This window comes from Oncorhynchus masou, chromosome 6, assembly GCF_036934945.1.
Source record: "Oncorhynchus masou masou isolate Uvic2021 chromosome 6, UVic_Omas_1.1, whole genome shotgun sequence".
Taxonomy (NCBI): Eukaryota; Metazoa; Chordata; class Actinopteri; order Salmoniformes; family Salmonidae; genus Oncorhynchus; species Oncorhynchus masou.
Window position 1 is genome coordinate 25800682 of NC_088217.1, and position 24613 is coordinate 25825294.

A 24613-nucleotide genomic window follows, 5' to 3' on the forward strand; every position below is an offset into this window, starting at 1 on the left:
AAAAGTTACAAGGTGTGTTGAGGGGTGGTGTCCCGTCCTCCCAGGCCGTTGGCATCGTGCAAGAGGAGATAGGGTCAAGTAGTGGAATGGGGTAGTGGGTTTTTAATGACTGTATATGGTGGTGTTTCACTTCTTAGACTACTAGAGGAACAAGACGAATGAAGATAATTTAATTTCGTTCGACCGTGCCTGGCTTTACACTCCAGTACAGTAGGTGGCGGTGTATGCACATAAAAGTTGGATCCGACCGCCAATCAAATCCCAAAGAAGAAGAACATGGCAATCCTTGGCATTTTGTGAGTGGCGGTTGATTCAATATGGCTGCGGCAGAAATGGGAAAGAACGACTCAGGATTTTTTTGGATCAATGACAGTATCCTTTTACTTGGTTTCTATCAAAGACAGCCCCCGTATCTTATAGTTAATATTGTCAGTATGTTGATGAAGGTTGGATACGTTTAACTAACAAGTCGGGTGTTGTGTGTTGAATTTGCTAACTAGCTATAAACATTAAATTGTGCTAGCTAACTTTAGCAAATCTGGATTTAATTGGCTAGTTTACGTTAGCTAGCAAGTGGTTTCTCACCTGGCTGGAAAACTGATCGGTAGCTGTGATGTGATATACCTTGCCAGGAGATACCGACCCTACCGTTACACTTCTTTAAGACTTGAACTGCATTGAGGTCGGAACGCAATCATTACCGCACGGCAAGCAGTACCAGAGCGCCAAGTCTAGGACCTCCATAACAGCTTTACCCCCCCCCCCCCCATTTGTTTTGTACACTATATGTTCAAATTAACTCAACTAACCTGTACCCCCGCACACTGACTCGGTACCGGTGTCCCCTGTATATAGCCCTGTTATTGTTACTTTTTAAATACTTTATTTTTATTTTTTTTACTTTAGTTTATTTGGTAAATATTTCTTAACTCTTCTTGATCTGCACTGTTGGTTAAGGACTTGTAAGTAAGACTTTCACAGTACGGTGATTTATATCACCTGAAGTGTACACACAACATAAAAATACATGCACAGGAAGAAGCATTCATACTTGTGGAGCTTGTGCACATGTTTACATGGTTCTGAGCATGCTCCAGGTGGTAGAAATATGAAAAAGTTGTAATTATACTTTCCTGTGGATCTATTCCAAATTAAAATGCTTATTTCTGCCTGACTTAGAATTCAATGTAAGGATGGGATAGGCCACTGAATTCCACATTTTTGATTTGTTCTGCTCCATTGAGAAGATTGAAATATTGCTAGTTTTCCCAGAAAACTGCCATTTTCATCCTCATGCTAACTAGCAGTATCCACCATAGCCATTTTGGAATGGCAGTGTCAGCCAATCAACTCCTTTGTTGTTCAACACAATGTGTCATTCCATAGTGGCTACTGGTAGCTAGCATAAGGACGAAAAGGGCAGTTTGTCCTGGGAAAACTAGCAGTATTTCAATCTTTTCGATGGAGTAGTGTAGATAAAGGTACAATTTGAAGTACAGTGGCATGTCCCATAACTGCTTTGAGGTACAATTTCCAACCAATATCTCGCGCTTGCTCCAGTGTCTTAATGTAACCATGATTGTGTTCTGAGCTCAGTGTAAATAAGCGTAGCGGTAGGGTCCATTTCTTCTGGTAATGAAGTACCAATGAATGAAGAACCAATGAAATACCTATTCAAATGTTTGTAGTCCGGTGTGGCTTAGTTGGGAGAGCATGGTGCTTGCAACGCCAGGGTTGTGGGTTCGATTTCCTTGGGGGACCAGTATGAGAATGTATGCACTTACTACTTACTGTAAGTTGCTCTGGATAAGAACAAATGACTAACATTTTAAAATGTAGCTAATTTTGCCTAGTTAACTAATTAGGTGTCCGCTTTCTATTTTTGGGAAGTTGGCTAACGTCGGCTAATAAACAAATGCCAGCCACTTTCTGAACCCAGTTCAGTTGGTTGCCTAAGCCAATTACAACATGCTGATTTTTATTGAAGTGAGGGTCTTGTTAGAGACCATCAAATATATTTCCTAATTCAATTCACACAGCATCAGATGAAGACCAACCTGTGGTGTTCATTCCAGGTGAGGACATTAGCACTTGTCAAAGGCATGTGTGAGATAGTTCTGACCACTTTTCCTATTGTTAACTGCTAATGGGGCGGCAGGGTAGCCTAGTGGTTAGAGCATTGGACTAGTAACCGGAAGGTTGCAAGTTCAAACCCCCGAGCCGACAAGGTACAAATCTGTCGTTCTGCCCCTGAACAGGCAGTTAACCCACTGTTCCTAGGCCGTCATTGAAAATAAGAATTTGTTCTTAACTGACTTGCCGAGTTAAATAAAGATAAAAAAATGTTACTGCATTTTCCATGTTTCTGTCTCTCAGGAGTGAACAAAGAGGGACACTTTCGGACAGCTTTTAAGTCGGGCTCCAACAGCAGTGAAAGAAAGGTGAAAATGAGGGCCAAATATGGCTGTCAGATCCGAGGAGAGGCTCCTCTGGGATGTGGCAATAAAAAGCGAGGCCAGCCTCTTTCCCTGGCTTCTGTCTCTGAGTCCTCCATGGGTAGAGGACAGCTCCAGATCGCACCTGAAGCCACAGTCCCATCCCCCAGCCCAGCCACTCGGCAGCATCTCCTCACCACCTCGCAGGTAGGTTTGCCAAGAGGGACCTCTCCCTTGACCCTAACTGGTTACTAGCTAATAGCCTCTCCAGTCGGAACAGGCCCTTGCAAACATAAAGCCTGGGTACACAGCTATTTCTTCATTCAACAGGGATGTGGATGAATCAAACATTTCTGATTGAAATTGATATTGGCCCTCTTTTCTCAGATGTTCTAAGTTGATCTCATGCCTGATTAAACAATGCTTGCTAATTTGGCCAAACCAGGTAAGATAAAAAAGCAGAAACAGGCTGACATTCAATAGGGTAGTATCACTCAATATACTGCACTGTTTTGTACTCTTTTTTTCATGATCTAAGGCTTTCTGTTTTATGTGATTCATAAAAAAACTGTTTTTTGCTCAGGCACTCTCTGAGGTGACCCAGGCTAAGAGCAGGGCCTCTCTGAAGGACCTCTGTCCTGAGGATAAACGGCGCATCGCAAACCTCATCCAGGAGCTGGCCAGGTAACTGCTCATTCATCATCATTCATCACACCACCCTATGTGTTTGAATAAAATCAACTGCATATCTACTGAGCTTGTCTGACACTATTTGATTAAATAATTAACACACACAAATTACTCAAAAAGGAGCCTGATGGTCACACTGTGTTAAAAAAAATACAGCGAGTGCCTGTGTTACTGGTGCATGTTGTCTCGCTCTCCTCCCTACTGTATTGAAAAGGCACCACAGCACAGCAAGTGTTTATTGCACTATCCGTGCTGAAGCTACAACGTAATTTCAGCCATTTAGTTTCTTGTTTCTGACTAAAAAGTTGTTCCCGAAATCCCTAATTTGTTTATGAAAAAAATGGCCCTGCTCTCTTTACGTGAAACATGTAAATATCGCATGCATGTGACCAACAGAGCCTGACCTATAGCCTATCATTATCACATCAATCAATTGGTTATAAGAAACTCCGAACACAGTAACACGTGACAGCAAAATGGATGTGGAGGAAGTAAAAAATAAACTTGAAACGGCCGATTGTTTACTGGTTGCTAAGGAGGGAAATCAAATCAAGCTTTATTTATACATCACATTTCAGAAATGGAGTGCAACTCAATGTGCTTTACAGGAAAAATAAAAACAATGAAAATAAAAGCTGAAATATTTACTACACAACAAACATAAGAGGATAAAAAACAAAAGAATGAGACACACTCAACAACTAAAAAGCACTACAAGGAAAAGCAAAGCTAAAAACGTGTTTTAAGATCTCTTTTAAATATGTCCACAGTTTCAGCCACCTTCAGGTTCTCTGGCAGGCTATTCCAGAGGCTGGGGGCCTAATAATGAAAGGCTGCCTCTGCATGCCTCTTGGTCCTAGGCTTTGATATAATTAAAAGGCCAATGCCAGAGGACATGAGCGACCTACTGGGTACATAACTTAAAAGCATGTCTAAAAACCAACAGAATAATATTAAAATGAATTATAAAACTCATAGGCAGCCAGTGCAGAGACCTTAAACCGGTGTAATGTGTGCTCTCCATCTGGTCTTGGCCAGTACCCGTACTGCAGCATTTTGTATGTTTTGACCAATGGATTTCTTGGGTAGACCAGACAGGGGAGCATCACAGTAGTCAAGCCTACTTGTAATAAAAGCATGGCTGAGTCTCTCTGCATCAGCCTGAGAGTGAAGCGGCCGTACCTTGGCAATGTTCCTCAGGTGGTAGAAAGCAATTTAGGTCACAGCGGAAGTCAGATCTATGGAAGACATTTGACTTAGTTGTGGAAACTACCGGAGATCAAGAAAAAGGAGGGTATAAGAGCTAGCATTGCGAGAGTATTATGTGTGCCAAACAGTTGCTGTTAGATTACAATATTATTATTATTTCTGACCATTTGGAACAGTGTAAACAATACTAAATAAATAAGTGTACCTCAGAGTCTGTTCTAATGAAATAAATACAGTGCCTTGCGAAAGTATTCGGCCCCCTTGAACTTTGCGACCTTTTGCCACATTTCAGGCTTCAAACATAAAGATATAAAACTGTATTTTTTTGTGAAGAATCAACAACAAGTGGGACACAATCATGAAGTGGAACGACATTTATTGGATATTTCAAACATTTTTAACAAATCAAAAACTGAAAAATTGGGCGTGCAAAATTATTCAGCCTCTTTACTTTCAGTGTAGCAAACTCTCTCCAGAAGTTCAGTGAGGATCTCTGAATGATCCAATGTTGACCTAAATGACTAATGATGATAAATACAATCCACCTGTGTGTAATCAAGTCTCCGTGTAAATGCACCTGCACTGTGATAGTCTCAGAGGTCCGTTAAAAGCGCAGAGAGCATCATGAAGAACAAGGAACACACCAGGCAGGTCCGAGATACTGTTGTGAAGAAGTTTAAAGCCGGATTTGGATACAAAAATATTTCCCAAGCTTTAAACATCCCAAGGAGCACTGTGCAAGCGATAATATTGAAATGGAAGGAGTATCAGACCACTGCAAATCTACCAAGACCTGGCCGTCCCTCTAAACTTTCAGCTCATACAAGGAGAAGACTGATCAGAGATGCAGCCAAGAGGCCCATGATCACTCTGTATGAACTGCAGAGATCTACAGCTGAGGTGGGAGACTCTGTCCATAGGACGACAATCAGTCGTATATTGCACAAATCTGGCCTTTATGGAAGAGTGGCAAGAAGAAAGCCATTTCTTAAAGTTAAATAGTGTCGCTTAAAGTGTGCCACAAGCCACCTGGGAGACACACCAAACATGTGGAAGAAGGTGCTCTGGTCAGATGAAACCAAAATTGAACTTTTTGGCAACAATGCAAAACGTTATGTTTGGCGTAAAAGCAACACAGCTCATCACCATGAACACACCATCCCCACTGTCAAACATGGTGGTGGCAGCATCATGGTTTGGGCCTGCTTTTCTTCAGCAGGGACCGGGAAGATAGTTAAAATTGATGGGAAGATGGATGGAGCCAAATACAGGACCATTCTGGAAGAAAACCTGATGGAGTCTGCAAAAGACCTGAGACTGGGACAGAGATTTGTCTTCCAACAAGACAATGATCCAAAACATAAAGCAAAATCTACAATGGAATGGTTCAAAAATAAACATATCCAGTGTTAGAATAGCCAAGTCAAAGTCCAGACCTGAATCCAATCGAGAATCTGTGGAAAGAACTGAAAACTGCTGTTCACAAATGCTCTCCATCCAACCTCACTGAGCTCGAGCTGTTTTGCAAGGAGGAATGGGAAAAAAAATTCAGTCTCTCGATGTGCAAAACTGACAGAGACATACCCCAAGCGACTTACAGCTGTAATCGCAGCAAAAGGTGGCGCTACAAAGTATTAACTTAAGGGGGCTGAATAATTTTGCACGGCCAATTTTTCAGTTTTTGATTTGTTAAAAAAGTTTGAAATATCCAATAAATGTCGTTCCACTTCATGATTGTGTCCCACTTGTTGTTGATTCTTCACAAAAAATACAGTTTTATATCTTTATGTTTGAAGCCTGAAATGTGGCAGAAGGTCGCAAAGTTCAAGGGGGCCGAATACTTTCGCAAGGCACTGTATATAGTCTTTATTACAGCAGACTAAAAACATTTACATTGCAGGTTTATTTATTGTTTAAGTTAATTAATGAAAGCTCCCTTTATTTAATTGTATAACAAAAATGCTTGATTGCATTTCAAAGCATGAATGTCTCCTATGCTGTGTGATGGCATGAAGGAATGATTGATTGATACAGTGGCCTATACAGTATATTGAAATTTAGGCCTTAGTAAGTTACGGTATTAAGACTAGACAGGCCACGCTCTTAGGCCTACAGCTCAATGATGGTTATACAAGGCAACTATACAAAGCCGACTAATCATAACGACATTACTTATTATAATGATGTGTATAATAATAATTGTAATAATAACAATAATGAGATCGAGAAAAAGGTGGGTGTAGGAGTGAGAGCTGCGTGTATATGTGTGACAAAGTGGTGTTGGATTACTATATATATTTTTCTGCGTGATTGGAATAGTGTACAAACTCCCTCACGACGCCAGGACAGCGGAGTCAATCACCACCTTCCGGAGACACCTGAAACCCCACCTCTTCAAGGAATACCTAGGATAGGATAAAGCAATCCTTCTCACCCCCCTTAAATGATTTAGATGCACTATTGTAAAGTGGCTGTTCCACTGATGTCAGAAGGTGAATTCACCAATTTGTAAGTCGCTCTGGATAAGAGCGTCTGCTAAATGACTTAAATGTAAATGTAAATGTGTATACAACACTAAATAAATTCAAAGTAATACCAGTCGGTTGTAACGAAAAACAATTGTAAAGCCTTTATTATAGCAGAGCAAATCTTAAAAACAGCCAAATCTGTGAAATTGCTAAATCAAACTTTTTTCCGTTGCATGAGGCTTAAGTGCTCACGGAATCAGTAGGCAATTAAACTCTCAAACAGGCAACAGAAGCAAGCCAAGAGTGCAAAGCTGTCATTAAGGCAAAGTGTGGCTACTTTGAAGAATCTCAAATATATAGAATATATTTAGATGTTTTTAATGCTTTTTTGGTTACTACATGATTCCATATGTGTTATTTCATAGTTTTGATGTCTTAACTATTATTCTACAATGTAAAAAATAATGAAAAATCCTGGAATGAGTAAGTATGTCCTTTTGACTGATACTGTATATGGATTATTTATAAAGCCAGGGACATTTAACAGTTAGGCGATTGATTATTGGCCTAATTAAGGCGGGGTTTCCTCCTCAATTTTCTTAGACAATTAGGCTAAGGCAAGGGCTCTTTCCTCTTCTCTGTTGCTGCTGCCTCCGCTGCATTGTTCTCAATCCCACCCATTATTCTGGTTAACTTTGCTATTATGCACAACATAGGGAAGGGCGCCAATTATACGGTGCACTGAAAATTGTTTTACAACCGTGGACAGAGACCATATCCACCGCTGGAGAAAGCACATTTGTTATAAAATAATATTAGATGTATTAGTGTTACACCATTATTTTTACATAATATAACCATGTACAATTTCAGTATCACATGTGTTAGAGTGATGGACTGTGCCATCCCCGTGGTCGCCTCAATGGAGTTGTCCACTGGACAGGCATGAATCAGACAGATGTCTTTTGCACCGTGAAAAAAAATATATATAATTGCAACTGCTCGACTAAAGAAATCTCAGTCAACCAACAGCATATCGACCACTTGACTAAATGGGATCAGCCCTAAGAAATGTTCTCAAGAATTAAGTTTATTCAGGGGGTACACTGCTATAATCCCTGACCCTCCGCCTCTTCTTTCCCAGAGTCAGTGAGGAGAAGGAGGAGTCGGTACAGAGGTTGAAGGATGAACAGGAGAACTTTGAGTGCAAGATTCTACAGCTGGAGCAGCAGAACCAGCTCATTGTACAGGAGAGAGAGAGTATCCTTTTCTCCATGGATGCACACAGACATACAGAGTAGAGGTCGACCGATTAATCGGAATGGACGATTTAATTAGGGCCGATTTCAAGTTCTCATAACAATCGGTAATCTGCATTTCTGGACACCAATTTTGACCGATTGTGGCCGATTACAATGCACTCCACGAGGAGCCTGCGTGGCAGGCTTGACTACCTGTTATGCGAGTGCAGCAAGGAGCCAAGGTATGGTGCTAGCTAGCATTAAACTTATCTTATAAAAAACAATCAATCTTAACATAATCACTAGTTAACTACACATGGTTGATGATATTACTAGTTTCTCTAGCTTGTCCTGCGTTGCATATAATCGATGCGGTGCCTGTTAATTTATCATTGAATCACAGCCTACTTCGCCAAACGGGTGATTTAACAAGCGCATTCGCAAAAAAAGCACTGTCGTTGCACCAATGTGTACCTAACCATAAATATCAATGCATTTCTTAAAATCACTACACAAGTATATATTTTTTAAACCTGCATATTTAGTTAATATTGCCTGCTAACATGAATTTCTTCTAAGTGGGGAAATTGTCTCACTTCTCTTGCGTTCTGTGCAAGCAGTCAGTATATGTATATATGACTGTATATGCAGCAGTTTTGGCCTCCTGGCTCATTGCGAACTGTGTGAAGAGAATTTCTTCCTCACAAAGGCCGTAATTAATTTGTCAGAATTGTACAAAATTATGACATAACATTGATGGTTGTGCAATGTAACAGGAATATTTAGACTTGTGGATGCCACCCGTAAGATAAAATACGGAACGGTTCCGTATTTCACTGAAAGAATAAACGTCTTGTTTTCGAGATGATAGTTTCCGGATTCGACCATATTAATGACCTAAGGCTAGTATTTCTGTGTGTTATTATGTTATAACTAAGTCTATGATTTGATAGAGCAGTCGGACTGAGCGATGGTAGGCACCAGTAGGCTCGTGAGCATTCATTCAAACAGCACTTTCGTGCGTTTTGCCAGCAGCTCTGCTGTTAATGACTTCAAGCCTATCAACTCCCGAGATTAGGCTGGTGTAACCGATGTGTAATGGCTAGCTAGTTAGCGGTGCGCGCGCTAATAGCGTTTCAAACGTCACTCGCTCTGAGACTTGGAGTAGTTATTCCCCTTGCTCTGCATGGGTAACGCTGCTTCGAGGTTGGCTGTTGTCATTGTGTTCCTGGTTCGAGCCCAGGTAGGAGCGAGGACAGGGACAGAAGCTATACTGTTACACTGGCAATACTAAAGTGCCTATAAGAACATCCAATAGTCAAAGGTTAATAAAATACAAATGGTATAGAGAGAAATAGTCCTATAATTCCAATAATAACTACAACCTAAAACGTCTTACCTGGGAATATTGAAGACTCATGTTAAAAGGAACCACCAGCTTTCATATGTTCTGAGCAAGGAACTTAAACGTTAGCTTTTTTACCTGGCACATATTGCACTTTTACTTTCTTCTCCAACACTTAGTTTTTGCAGTATTTAAATCAAATTGAACATGTTTCATTATTTATTTGAGACTGAATTGATTTTATTGATGTATTATATTAAGTTAAAATAAGTGCTCATTCGGTATTGTTGTCATTATCATTATTACAAATCTATATTTTATATATAAAAATAGTCCGATTAATCGGTATCGGCTTTTTTTGGTCCTCCAATTATCGGTATAGGCGTTGAAAAATCATAATTGTCGACCTCTAATACAGAGGGCCTATCTGACTAGCATTGTCTGTGTGAAGTATCCTCAAATCCAGTCTTTGAGGGCCACAGTGCCTGCCGGTGTTCTCTTGCCTTCCCAGGTCTGTATCAGTCACTGATTTAAAAGACAGCCATGTGTATTTGCACACACTGCAGCCCAGTCTGCCACTAAATAATTAAAAACTATTCCTATCTGTCAGCAGGGGGCAGCATTGCATACAGCTTGATATCTCCACTGCAAACCTCAGTGGTATGACAGATACTCCATGAGCGTTATTACATGCCCACGTACCTCCATTCCCTCCTGCTTTTTCCACGATTTTGAGTCTTGGCCACGTCTTGACATTTTAAAATGACATTTGCCCCATGTCTGAGTTCACTGTGGATTACATTCAGTGTTTGAAACCGTTTCCTTCTCTGACGTTTTATCTTGTGGGACTGTGGCATTTGCTCTTCTCTCATGTCTTGGTAATCTTGTTCTTCTTGATGCACTGAATTCTGTCATACACTACAAGACCAAAGGTATGTGGATCCCTGCTCATCGAACATCTCATTCCAAAATCATGGGCATTAATATGGAGTTGGTCCCCCTTTGCTGCTATAACAGCTGCCCCGTGCTTTGTGCACGGGGGCATTGTCATGCTGAAACAGGAATGGGCCTACCCCAAAATGTTGCCACAAAGTTGGAAGCACAGAATCGTCTAGAATGTCATTGTATGCTGTAATGTTAAGATTTCCCTTCACCGGAACTGAGGGGCCTAGCCTGAGTTCAATGGCGGCGTGCTTTACACCACTCCAGCCGACGCGTGGTGTAAAGCACGCCGACGCGGCTACTCGGCCATGGAAACCCATTTCCTAAAGAACAGTTCTTGTGCTGATGTTGCTTCCAGAGGCAGTTGCAACCGTAGATATTTATGCGCGCTTCAGCACTCTGCGATCCCATTCTGTGAGCTTGTATGATCTACCACTTCGGGGCTAAGCCGTTGTTGCTCCTAGACATTTCCACTTCACAATAACAGCACTTATAGTTGACCAGGGCATCTCTGGCAGGGCAGAAATTTGACTTGTTTAGAAAGGTAGCATCCTATGATGGTACCATGTTGAAAGTCACTGAGCTCTTCAGTAATGCCATTATACTGCCAATATTTGTCTATGGAGATTGCATGGCGGTGTGCTCAATTTTATACACCTGTTACCAACAGGTGTGGCTGAAATGGCTGAATCCACTAATTTAAAAGGTTGTCCACAAACTTTAGTTTCTTACCTTTTTATGACCAGTTACAGCACCACCTGTTGATTCTAAGCGAGCTAACACTGTCAGGCTCAGTCTCTTGGCCTGACCTGGCAACTTTTCTATAATTCCAACAGCATCCCGTAATTACCCTGTTTCCTCTACTTTTGCACCCCCCACCCTCCTTGATGTCCTCTTTAATGATTCCACTCAGGTCAAACCGACGTGAGAGCCGTCAATTTAGGGGGAAAACGCTGCGAAATATGAAAAGTAATCGCCGGTTGGTAAATTGCACAATTGGCAGCAGAGCTGGGAAATTAGAAAAGCACAACTCAATTAAAGGCACTTTGACTGGGAGACCTGGCATTTACACAAAACTTCTAAACTCCATTAAAAACAAATTTTAGGGGGGAAAACCCTTTGATTAAAGCACCCCGAGGGGATAACCGGTCTTTAACGCACACACGGAGTCGTAAAGAGTTCTGAGACGTAGGGTTCCAGATGGATCTTTTAAAGGTTAAGGAGACACCAAAGGCAAACAGACAAGGGGAAGACTTGTAAAGTCTAATTCCATGACAGTCTTATCTACCAGAGTCAGGTTATCAAGGGGAGGATGTGTATATCTCTCCTATCTAAAGACCCGCAATGAGAGATGAGTGAAAGCGTTCTTGTTGAAATGTTGTTTGTCAGGACCATTTTGGAGCTCAAGTGCTGAATAAAATGTAAGATTTGAATAAGCTTGTAGTTGGTTATTTCTCCTTGGCATGATGTCTTGGAGAGGTAAAAAGGATAGATATCAATTCTGAGTTTGTGCTTCACAAATAACACTTCTTTTTTAATCAATTACCTTACTATTCTGTCAGTGGCCGTGGTTGAAATAAGTGTCTCTACCCTCCTCCCTTAGGCAATGGTTAAAGGGCTAAACTTAGAATTTTCTTTGTCACAATTTTTGTTAGACCTTTTAATACCATCAATAGACTGAGTAAACCTTAAGCTATAGTGATTGTTAGCAAGTATATTTATTGGTTTTTGGTTGGGTTGATTGTAAACTGGTTTATTTGTATTGGCTATAAGGCAGTCATGCTAACTGTACACTTTCATCAATTAACCATCACCGTGACCTAACACACACCCAGTCCATTTTGCACAGTGCAAAAATGGCCGGCTTTGAAAATATTCCTCTCCTGTGCACATTTATTCCACCTAGAAGTGATTTCATTTGTGCGTGGCCTGACGGGGCGAATGAATAATTTTGACAGGCCCTGTCTGAAGCCTTCGAAAGCAAAGTCTTGATTTTGTATATTTTTGGATTGAGGGGCAGAAGAAGCAGTTGCTACCGCTTTGATTGAAGAGGGTGGGCATTCGGATTGGCTCATGCCCAAGACTCACTGTTCACTGTTTTCGGCATTGGAATAGAACCTTATCAATTGCGCTCTTGTCGTCTTAGATTACCAGGCCTTGAGAGGCGGGTCTGCGTCTGCCCAAAAATGTTTTTTAACGTAGGTGTGTTGTTTACACTCTCAGAACATCCACATCCTATAATCGGGATAGGTATTGTTTGTGGTTGCAATGACTGTTGGTTGGAGCATGATGCTTGCAAGACCAGATTTGTGTGGGTTGACTCTGACATGTATTAGATTCCTTTGAATAAAAGTGTTACCCCAGAGGACATTATATTACCTATATGAATTGCTTGACATGGGAATTGAAACAAATGTTTGGCCGGTTCTGTCGAGTTTTGATAGCCATGTGTCATAACATAACTTCAGTTGTCATGACTCCCTATGATTGCTATGACGTAACGTCAGTGGAGAAACAGCCTTATGCAGACAGACGGTTCAGGTGTTACTTACCGGTAGAGTGTATGAAAGAAGCTTTGGAGCATTTGTCGACAGGGCATTCACTTTCATTCCACTTCATCTGAAGTCTTTCTCTTGCTCTACTCCGTTTCATTTCCCAGGCTTGATTGAACTCCTCCGACACCAAAGTGTTTTCTCCTAGCGTATCCTTCCACAGACTGTTACTTCAATATGGCTTCACTTTGAAACTTTCATTTGCTGTTAAATCAGGGACTTTTAAAGGTGATGTGTTGAGAAACTCATCAGCCAGGGGCGATGGCCCACCCATAAAAATATATGGCCTGGAGCAGGGAGGTTTATGGGTAGTAGTTGGTTGGTAGGAGTGCGTTTGAGACTGTGTACCCATCTTTGTGGGTGACTACAGGTGAGGATTTGGTAATGTGTTTCATTGCTAGGTTCATTGCAAATTCTCTGTGTGGGGGTTTGCATATACAGCTCTGGAAAAAATGAAGAGACCACTGCAAAATTATCCATTTCTCTGGTTTTACTATTTATAGGTGTGTTTGGGTAAAATGAAAATGTTTGTTTTATTCTATAAATTACTGACAACATTTCCCCAAAATGTCAAATACAATGTCATTTAGAGCATTTATTTGCAGAAAATGACAACTGGTCAAAATAACAAAAAATATACAGTGTTGTCATACCTCGAATAAAATTAATTTTAAACAACACAATACTAATGTTCAGAAATCAATATTTGGTCTAATAACCCTGATTTTCAATCACAGCTTTAATGCGTCTTGGCATGCTCTCCACCAGTCTTTCACATTGATGTTGGGTGACTTTATGCCACCCCTGGCACAAACATTCAAGCAACTCGGCTTTATATGATGGCTTGTGATCATCCATCTTCCTCTTGATCACATTCCAGAGGTTTTTAATGGGGTTCAGGTCTGGAGATTGGGCTGGCCATGACAGGGTCTTGATCTGGTGGTCCTCCATCCACACCTTGATTGACCTGGCTGTGTGGCATGGAGAATTGTCCTGCTGGAAAAAAACAATCCTCAGGGTTGGGGAACGTTGTCAGAGCAGATGGAAGAACGTTTTCTTCCAGGACAACCTTGATTCATGCGTTCTTCAGAATGACAAATCTGCCTGAACATAGCTTTGCAGTGATGCTCCCCATCCAACCTGACAGAGCTTGAGATGATCTGAAGAGAAGAATGGGAGAAACTACCCAAATACAGGTGTGCCAAACTTGTAGTGTCATACTCAAGAAGAATTGAGGCTGTATCCTCCAGACGTGACATCCCACAGCATGATGCTGTCACCATCATGCCAGGTTTCCTCCAGACGTGACACTTGGCATACAGGCCAAAGAGTTCAATCTTGTTTACATCAGACCAGAGAATCTTGTTTCTTGTGGTCAGAGTCCTTTAAGTGCCTTTTGACAAATTCCAAGCGGGCTGTTGTGCTGTTTACTGAGGAATGTCTTCTGTTTTGCCACTCTGCCATAAAGGCCTGATTGGTAAAGTGCTACAGATATGATTGTCTTTCTGGAAGGTTCTCCCATCTCCACAGAGGAATTCTGGAGCTCTGTCAGAGTCACCATTGGGTTCTTGGTCACCTCCCTGACCAAGGCCCTTTTCCCCCTATTGCTCAGTTTGGCCAGGCAACTAGCTCTAGGAAGAGTCTTGGTGGTTCCAAACTTCTTCCATTTAAGAATGAGGAAGGACACTTTGTTCTTAGGGACCTTCAATGCTGCAGAAATGTTTTGGTACCCTTTCCCAGATCTATACCTTAACACGATCCTGTCTCGGAGCTCTCCTTTGACCTCATGACTTGGTTTTTGCTTTGACATGCACTGTCAACTGTGGGACCACTTAGACAGGTGTGTGCCTTTCCAAATCATGTTCAATCAATTGAATTTACCACAGGTAGGATGGAAAGGATGATCAATGGAAACAGGATGCACCTGAGCTCAATTTTGAGTCTAATTTCAAAGGCTCTAAATGCTTATGTAAATAATGCATTTCTGTGTTTGATTTTTCATAAATATAAAAAAAATGTCTAAACATGTTTTCATTTTGTCATTTGTCGTTGTGTTTAAATTGATTATATTTATTTAATACATTTTAGAATACGGCTGTAACGTAAAAAGAAATCTGGTAAAAGGAAGGGGTCTGAATACTTTCCGAATGCGCTGTATACGGATGATTTATAAAGCCAGGCACATTAACAATTAGGCTATTGTTTATAGACCTTATTAAGTGGGGATTTCCTCTCTCCTCACTTTTCTTAGACAATTAAGGCAAGGGCTGTTTTCTGTTCTCCTAACTCTGCTGCTACCTCCGTCGCATTGTTCTTAACACCAATATGTTGGTTAACTTTGCGATTATGCACATACCAACATGGTCTAGGGAAAGGCGCCAATTCAACAGTGCCCAAATGTTTCAGAACTGCGGACAGTGACCACTATTCCAACGCAGGAGAAAGTAAATTTAATGTTAAAAAAAATATATATACAGTGGGGCAAAAAAGTATTTAGTCAGCCACCAATTGTGCAAGTTCTCCCACTTAAAAAGATGAGAGGCCTGTAATTTTCATCATAGGTACACTTCAACTATGACAGACAAAATGAGAAAGAAAACACAGAAAATCACATTGTAGGATTTTTAATTAATTTATTTGCAAATTATGGTGGAAAATAAGTATTTGGTCACCTACAAACATGCAAGATTTTTGGCTCTCACAGACCTGTAACTTCTTCTTTAAGAGGCACCTTTGTCCTCCACTTGTTACTTGTATTAATGGCACCTGTTTGAACTTGTTATCAGTATAAAAGACACCTGTCCACAACCTCAAACAGTCACACTCCAAACTCCACTATGGCCAAGACCAAAGAGCTGTCAAAGGACACCAGAAACAAAATTGTAGACCTGCACCAAGCTGGGAAGACTGAATCCGCAATAGGTAAGCAGCTTGGTTTGAATAAATCAACTGTGGGAGCAATTATTAGGAAATGGAAGACCTACAAGACCACTGATATTCTCCCTCGATCTGGGGCTCCACGCAAGATCTCACCCCGTGGGGTCAAAATGATCACAAGAACGGTGAGCAAAAATCCCAGAACCACACAAGGGGACCAAATGAATGACCCGAATGAGCTGGGAACAAAGTAACAAAGCCTACCATCAGTAACACACTACGCCGCCAGGGACTCAAATCCTGCAGTGCCAGACGTGTCCCCCTGCTTAAGCCAGCACATGTCCAGGCCCGTCTGAAGTTTGCTAGAAAGCATTTGGATGTTCCAGAAGAAGATTGGGAGAATGTCATATGGTCAGATGAAACCAAAATATAACTTTTTGGGAAAAACTCAACTCGTCGTGTTTGGAGGACAAAGAATACTGAGTTGCATCCAAAGAACACCATACCTACTGTGAAGCATGGGGGTGGAAACGTCATGCTTTGGGGCTGTTTTTCTGCAAAGGGACCAGGATGACTGATCCGTGTAAAGGAAAGAATGAATGGGGCCATGTATCGTGAGATTTTGAGTGAAAACCTCCTTCCATCAGCAAGGGCATTGAAGATGAAAGGTGGCTGGGTCTTTCAGCATGACAATGATCCCAAACACACCGCCCGGGCAACAGAGTGGCTTCGTAAGAAGCATTTCAAGGTCCTGGAGTGGCCTAGCCAGTCTCCAGATCTCAACCCAATAGAAAATCTTTGGAAGGAGTTGAAAGTCCGTGTTGCCCAACAACAGCCCCAAAACATCACTGCTCTAGAGGATATCTGCATGGAGGAATGGGCCAAAATACCAGCAACAGTGTGAAAACCTTGTAAAGGCTTACAGAAAACGTTTGACCTCTGTTATATACCCTTTGTTGGCAATGACAAAATATTGAGATAAACTTTTGTTATTGACCAAATACTTATTTTCCACCATAATTTGCAAATAAATTCATTAAAAATAATAATGTGATTTTCTGGATTTTTTCCCCCTCATTTTGTCTGTCATAGTTGAAGTGTACCTTTGATGAAAATTACAGGCCTCTTATCTTTTTAAGTAGGAGAACTTGCACAATTGGTGGCTGACTAAATACTTTTTTGCCCCACTGTAAATAAAAAAAGTGTTAGTATTGCACCATTGTTCAAACATAATACAACCATATACAATTTCTGTAGCAAATGTCTTAGACTGATGGACTGTGCCACCCCCATAGCCTCCACAATGGATCAGTCCACTCAGACAGGCACGAATCCGACAGGTGTCGTGTACACCATGACCAACAGCCTATCGACCAAACAATGGGGTGGGGTCTGCCCTAGTACACAGTATGAGATCCCATGCTTTCTTACCCCCATTGCCACTCTTGCATGAGTATGTATCCATATATGTGTACCTACCTTACTCACTCAGCCCGGGTGTGTGTGCGAGCGGTGCCACCACCGCCATTAGCGGGACCCTCATGCCCAGCAGTGGTTCTGCACCAGATGAGCTGTGTCCTGCCTTCTGCAGCGTGGCGCCAGTCAGGTGCCAGCTCTCTGTCTGGCATTCGGTCTAGCACACAGATCTGGCATCACGGCCCAGCTCTGCTCAGCCTGGGCCGACCCAGATGGAGAAGTCTATAAAGCCCCTCAACTTTTTATCATGCTCTTTTCAGTTTGTCCTTTTCAACTTTTTGAGGTAACGCACTGTTCTGTTTACTTTCCTGGCCTAATGAAGGCGTGGTGGTTGGAGATGTCCTTTTGGGGTTATATTTGATGTCTTCAAAATGTCAATTGAAATGTATCCCAAAAAAGGTAATAAAGACAAGAATATTACCCTTAACCCCAGCCCCCTGTTGCCCAGGCCTACAGCAGCAGTACCGGGAGTGCCAGGAGCTGCTAGGGCTCTACCAGCAGTACCTCTCTCAACAGCAGGAGAAACTCAACCAGTCTATCGCCCAGCTCAGCCACTCCCGCAGCTCCAACTCCCACAGAAAGGTACTCACTCTGTGTGTGTCTGTACGAGTGTGCGTAGTAAGTGTGTGTGATACAGTGGTGCGTGTCTCTGTGTATAATCTTCCCCGGTGAGCCATCTCCAAGCTACTGCCACTGTTCACCATCAATCACAATGCTGCCAACTGGGAGAGAGACTCACACACATTTTATTTTTAAAGGACCCTTACTTGGACCTAGACAGCATATCAGATATCACAATAGTAAAAAAAATCACTATACATTATGACCACATACAGTAAGTAGCAGAACCGGTTGCTTTTCTCAAGGTAACCATTTAGAGACATCTTCCTGGGTCCCCCTGCTCTGAGGATAGATCACTTTGTCATCCTCCGTGTCCTACAGTGGGACTGAGTAATGTGTTTGCATGCTCTGTGACCTCACACTGAATTAGTCACTCTCTTGTCTTGCTGAAGGTGGGCTTTACCTTACTTTGTGTTTATCTCTCTCGCTTCATTGACCTTGGTTTCCCTGTGCTCAGCACTTTCATGAGAATCTCAGTCTTGCCCAAACCCAAATCTTAGTTCTGCATTGTATTGGTGTCGGGTCCATCTTGGCTTGACCACTGCTTTCTCACAGAAAAGTTAAAAAGGGTGAAGGCAAGGAGTGACTATCAGAGTGAGGAAACTAACTGCAAAATTGACCTCTTGCCCTTACCACTTATACACTTGGAGATTGGAGACAAACACATGACACATTTCAGATTTTATTGATGCCCACATAGAGCTTACTATAGGCTGAAATTTAGTACAGGTGCATAACATTGAATAATATATTTACAATAGAAAAAAATAAGGGTATATTTGACTAGGTGGCTCTCTTGTCTCCACAGGCCCCCAGCAGTGAGGTATGCTCCACCAAGCGTAGCAGGGCAGAGATAGCCACAGCCTGGGATGGCTCCTACCTGGGCCTGCCCACTCCTGGAGGAACAGGGACAAACGGAGGAGAAAGAGAGACAAGTGGCAGGGGAAGAGTCCCATACCTCAGTCCCGCCTCTCTCTCAGACAACCTCCACTCAGCCACCTCCCCTCCCTACTCCTCCTCTAGCAACCAATCCCAGGGACCAATCAAATGCCAGGGTTTCCGAGGAGTAGGAGCCCGTAGCAGACGGGAACATCTGGTCAATGGGGGGTTTCCCCATAGGGGGGCCACAGAAGACCCTCGACTGGGCAACACCAGCCCACGGCTCCACAACAATTCTGGTGAACCACCCGAAGACAGCAGACGTCTACCTGGACCCCGGAGGTTACTACTCGAAGGGGACCCAGCATGGCAGGGAGCAGGGTCAGAGAGGGACCTAATCGCTCCCCTCCTGGGCCGGGAGGACTGGGAGGAGAGGAGGCACCAGCTGCTCCTGCAGAAGCTGCAGCTGGAGGTGGAGAGGGAGCGGCTGCAGGCGCGACTGGCGCAGCAGGAGGAGAGAATGATCAGACAGAACCAGCAGCTCCTCCACACACGCCTCGATTACAGCAGGTATTGAATTTAATTATATTTTAGAAAAATAATACATCTAACAATATATGCACAATAATTGGGGCATGTACTTCATTTTGTGTCTCTTGCAGGTTCCAGCAAGCCACTGCAGCTGAACTCGGCCACTCCATGTCCAGAAACGGAACTGATCCTTTACCCAATGAACATGTGTTACTCAGGTAAACTCATGGAACTCATGGAACTCACTCACTCACTCACTCACTCACTCACTCACTCACTCACTCACTCACTCACTCACTCACTCACTCACTCACTGTGTCTAGTAATCTAGCCTTTAGCTTACCAAGCAGTTGAATGTGAGCTTGAGTGTGTGTGTCTGCAGTGAAATGAGAGGGTGTGACGATGCAGAGAACTTGGGTGAGACAGCAGAAGAAGAAGCTCCTCCACTCAAAGACCATACTGCACACATCCCCCTGCAAAACTCCATACATTTACCTGGTAAGTTGTGTGTGTATACACGGGTTGCCAGTTCTCCATCCCTGGCATGTCGTCTCCGTCATTAGGGTTTTGAAGTCCATTTGTTTTTGTCCTCCATCTGCAGAGCCCTGTCAAAACAATTCCAGGAGGGATATGGCCACCTCTCTTGTGGTGTCCCATAGCAGACTCGAAGCCACCCCAGCACCAGTGATGCCTCCCGCGCTACGTAGGACTCCCGATGCAAGGTAAGCCACATTGGATCCCGGTGTCCCAATCAAAACACTGTTACATCCCATATACCACTGCTGTTTCCACTGTACTGCACCGCAACACCACATCATTATCAGCACTCTCAAGGTCAAAATAAAGTGTGTTGTCCAAAAAGTAGTTTATGATGACATTATTATTATTATTGTCAAATGTTGTGTACGCACATCCAGTAAGTTGCAGGTGCTGGGTACAAAAAGTAAACACAAAATAGAGAATAGGTCCCTGATGGAATAGAGAATAGATCCCTGTCCACCGATGAATGCTCCTGGTGGTCTGTTGTGTAAGGTCAGCTTGACCTTGGGTCAAAACGCTGTACAGTAAAACAGCAGGAGCGTTCATCAGTGTGCGGGCTGCTATACGTTATATCATATGTGTACATTATTACAATCTATTATTAACACACACACTATGAGCACTAAATAAACAGAGCATCTTTAAAAGCAGTTCTATATTTTCAACAGCATTTCATAGTGCATTTTTTACCCACTTACCCACTCTGGAAACATTTAGATTAGAAATACACAAACCAGACTATTTTTATGAACCGAGCACAGGGGAAATGCAATTCAATATATCGGTGCACGGGTAAGGAAACAAAATACAGGTTAGAAAAGGGAAAGGAAGGAAGGAAGGAAAGGGGAGCAGGTGCCTGAGGCAGGCCTGGCCGGCACTGGTCCTTAGTGTTTGATGGGCTAAATTAAGCTTTCTCCCAGGCTAGCGGCGAGGCTGACAGGAGCCAAGCTGCGTTCCATTAGTCGGTCTAGCTGGGACCCAGCAGCAGGTAATTGAACAGACTTCTGTGGGGATGCACTGTCTCTCTTTCTCCAGCTCTCTCGCAATAATGAGAGGGGAGAGAGAAGAAGGAGAAACAAAGAGCGCAGAGAGGAATGAATCACTAGCGTGAGACACACTCTATAAAAAGGGAAGGAAATTCATTATTACTCCCCCCTCCCCACACTTTTTGTTGAAAGGTAATTCATGTGACAATGTGTGTCTGAGTGTGCACTTCTAGTTAGCAGAGAATTCTGTGGACAAATGTTTATGAGCATGTCATTTTTAAGGAAAGGGATTATGTTTCTTTTTCCCTTTTTTACTTCTGGCAAGTGTATTTTTGTCTTTGCATATGAAATGATCTTCAAGTGTGAACTCCAAATTTCCCTCTACTGGTCCATAGCCTAGCCAACATGAAATAGAAAGACAGCTTGTCTCTGACTCAGCCAGAAGGACAGCTCTTCACAATGTTGTGAAACATAAACAATGCAGTATGGTTCAAGTAACCACCACCACCATGCCAATCGAACAGTGTAAACTCAAGCAGGTGGCCATTAAAACCACAAAGGGAAATAATGGATACAGATCATAATAACAGTGAACTTTGAAGGCATTTCAATTGGGTCCTTCTGAGAGGTTTGCTCTTAACAATGACCTCATTTATCATTGTTAAAGCGCTGTATTCACCATTCAATAATTTAATTATTATGCGCTTGATCCAATGTTAAACTGTTAACTTTAAACAAAACAAAAAGTTTTGCTGAGGTCAGTGCAAGACATCCAAGATTGTCTTGCACATTTCACACTCTGTATGTTCAAAAACCAACAGATGTTTGTCTTGGATAATTTATCGAAGCCAACTAAATGGGAGCAACAGACAGTTCTGGTCTCCTAAACCCCTCAAACCAGCATAGTAGCCAAGAGTTGATTTGTAATCTTCCAACAAACCGACTGTAATCAGTCAGATTAGACTAGTGCATCTCCTCTGCCTGCTCTGCTCTTAACTGCCCTTTCATCCAGACAACAACAAACCCCAGTGATGCAGAGCTGCTTAGGCTAACAAGCACCGGAGAATGCTAGCTTATGTATGGACAGATAAATATTTTGTAGTCTGCAGTCTGGAAGCAGCTTCCTGCATTATTCAGATAAAAAATCTGATTTTGTGTGTGTGGAGGGAATCAATGAAGTGAGTCATTTTAAGGGTTTTTGTTTTACAGGGAGGGGAGGTTGACGAGGGTCGTCCTGACACTGTAGACTTTTGCAGATGTTATGAGACTGATGGGTAAGCCCTACGATGCGCATGTCCCCCCCCAACAAACCCGAACAACCATTAAGTCTTAACTAATAGAATGTTAAAGGTGCAAATCGCTAAATGGGACGGGGTTAATCCCCGGCCTCCCGTGTATGTTAGTAAAGAGTTCCATTGCACCCTACTGCTCCTCCTGCCTCCCCCTTCGACTCACCTAGCCTGCTTGCTATTGAATGGCAGGGTATTGACATCCGGTATGTACCTGCCTGCCATCATAGTATTTTTAGATTACTGTTTGGACTGAAAATGAAAGGGGGCGCTGGGCAAGATGGCCATGTATAATGAGAGAAGAGCGAAACAACTGGGAGGGAAGGAGAAGTGGATAGACAAATTGCAGTTCTGCGAGAGCCAAGTTAAAACTTTCATAGTAACCCAAGAAAGTATAGATGTCTGGTGAATTTAGCCGCCAGTCTGATGTGCAGGGTAGCAACATTTTTGAATTGTCATTGTCTAATGCAAATATTATTTTTGTCATTGTGACTTCTCTGTGTGAATACACAGAGAGTAGTGAAGCAGAATCGTAAAAGGCTCCCTTGAGTTATATTAATATCCGTAGGCCGTTCGCTATTGAACCTTGCGTAAAACAACGAAGGCCTTTGGTACACATGGCCCCTCCAAACCATTAGAATTCTCACCATTCGGCCAATCCCCTTGCCGAAACTGTACCCACCCCCCCAATCCCTTCCTCTTGTTATAGATTGTGACCACCGGTAAGTGATGCATTATTCATTACAGCGATGTCATCCGTTGATGGATTGCTGTTTGAGAGCCCTGTCCATTAAATAAATCTACAAATATAAATGCTAATTCTCACATTTCAAGAGGGAACCCAGACAAAGTTTCTCTCTCTCCCACTCGTTCTCTATCTCTCTCTCTCACACACACACGCACACACACACACACACACACACACACACACACACACACACACACACACACACACACACACACACACACACACACACACACTGTCATTCCTCTCCCCACTAACTGCTATTGACAGGCAGAAGGAGACCAAATGAAGAAGACAGATTTACTTACTTTAGCTTCAATCATGTTTATTTCCCAGCGGGTATTATCCCCTATAGGTGTCCCCTCTGTTTTCTCTCTCCACACTCACAGATTCATTCAATGTACTGTACATAGATTTTCTAAATAATTTGATGGAAAACTACAGTGATCATTCTTTCTGCACCAATTAAAGCCATGAAGTTAAAATACAGAAAATAGAACTAGAAATATTATGTAAACAAATACAAAAAGACTCTGACCGCACATGCCAACTGTCGGCCAGATGCAAATCAATGCTGCTTTTTAAAACGAGCAGAGAATTATGTTAGCGTGCTTTAAGAATTCATGTTGTCTATCTGGTATGCACTCGTCCAACTGTGTACACACTGAATAATTTATCAAGCAGCCATACTGAAGGATGGAATCTTTATTAGCTTAATCTTTCGCTTTGGTTTATTTATTTCTGCCCTCATTCTTATTCTTGTAGAGAATGCCCCTGTGCGCCCTCGCTCGACTCTCTTTCTGTTGCATCTGTAACATCTCATGCCCTTTTGCTTGTCAACCCCAGGGCTTTAGACTTTTAACGCTGGTTGTGTTAGGCATCAATGGACACTACAAAACAGAAACATTTTATTTACAGTTCATCCGTATAGGGATATCCTTTCATATCTTCTGTATGCTAACAAATACGAGGTGCACTACACATTTGCAATACAAGCTTTGTGCCACAGACATGCTTTGGCCTCGTGCCTTGTCTAATTCCTGTTAAGCAATAGGATAACATGAATGCTGGAGAGTTTTAATTTTAAGAAAGGACAATATTACAAAGGTAATATTGCAATTATGTTAGCAAGAAGACTTACCATAGTTATCAAATGCGTTTTCATTGATTGATTACTCTCTTCATCTGTGTTTTTGCTCTAGGTTGGACTCCTCCTTGATTGAGTTGTTGGAGGTCTTCAGTCCCATCTCTGTGCCCAAGCGAGGCAACCCTCCCCGACGCCCGCCCCCCCTCAGTGCCCCCAAACCAGCCCACCAAGCTCTGCTCTCCCGTCCTGTCCCCTACCGGACCCCCCAGCAGGACCTGGAGGAGAGCCAGATACTGGAAGAAATCTTCTTCATTTGCTGAGAGGGTGGGGGATCCGGGGGTAGGTACCCTGAGAAAAATATGAAAATTAAAATCAAGATCAGTGCCTTCTGTTTGTCTTACAGTATGAAGTTCCAAAACAATCATGATTTTGTTCATTATACCGTTTTGTGTTTGTAATGCAATACTTTTTTTATATTTAATATAAATAAACTGTAATTTAATATCTTTGTGTAGTGGTCCCCACATGTAGCTAAATGCGCTATAATTCTACTCATATATGGATTTCTTTTAACTTCAACATAAATGGTACATTGTTTGTAAAACTTCTGTGTGCTCCACTGACCACCTTGGTCACATTATCTCAGAGATGGACACATTAGGAAACTGAAGTATTATTAGAACTGGGTCATATTCATAAG

General features: G+C 42.3%; 1 protein-coding gene across 3 annotated transcripts; it reads left to right on the top strand.

The window, feature by feature from the left end:
- Nucleotides 1–287: 287 nt before the first annotated feature.
- On the top strand, nucleotides 288–24417 carry LOC135541761 (protein hinderin-like). Of its 3 annotated transcripts, none has more exons than XM_064968114.1 (11): nucleotides 288–372; nucleotides 2040–2075; nucleotides 2377–2642; nucleotides 3019–3119; nucleotides 7947–8062; nucleotides 17684–17817; nucleotides 18665–19305; nucleotides 19398–19484; nucleotides 19649–19764; nucleotides 19868–19988; nucleotides 24029–24417. In XM_064968114.1, exons 1-11 carry the CDS (start codon nucleotides 318–320, stop codon nucleotides 24231–24233), a joined length of 1878 nt encoding a protein of 625 aa, XP_064824186.1. In that variant the 5' UTR covers nucleotides 288–317; the 3' UTR covers nucleotides 24234–24417. The 3 variants fall into 3 exon arrangements, with proteins under 3 accessions (XP_064824186.1, XP_064824188.1, XP_064824187.1); XM_064968116.1 differs by lacking the exon at nucleotides 24029–24417 and adding an exon at nucleotides 22002–22139; XM_064968115.1 differs by having other exon boundaries at nucleotides 312–372; nucleotides 2046–2075.
- The last annotated feature ends 196 nt before the right edge of the window (nucleotides 24418–24613 follow it).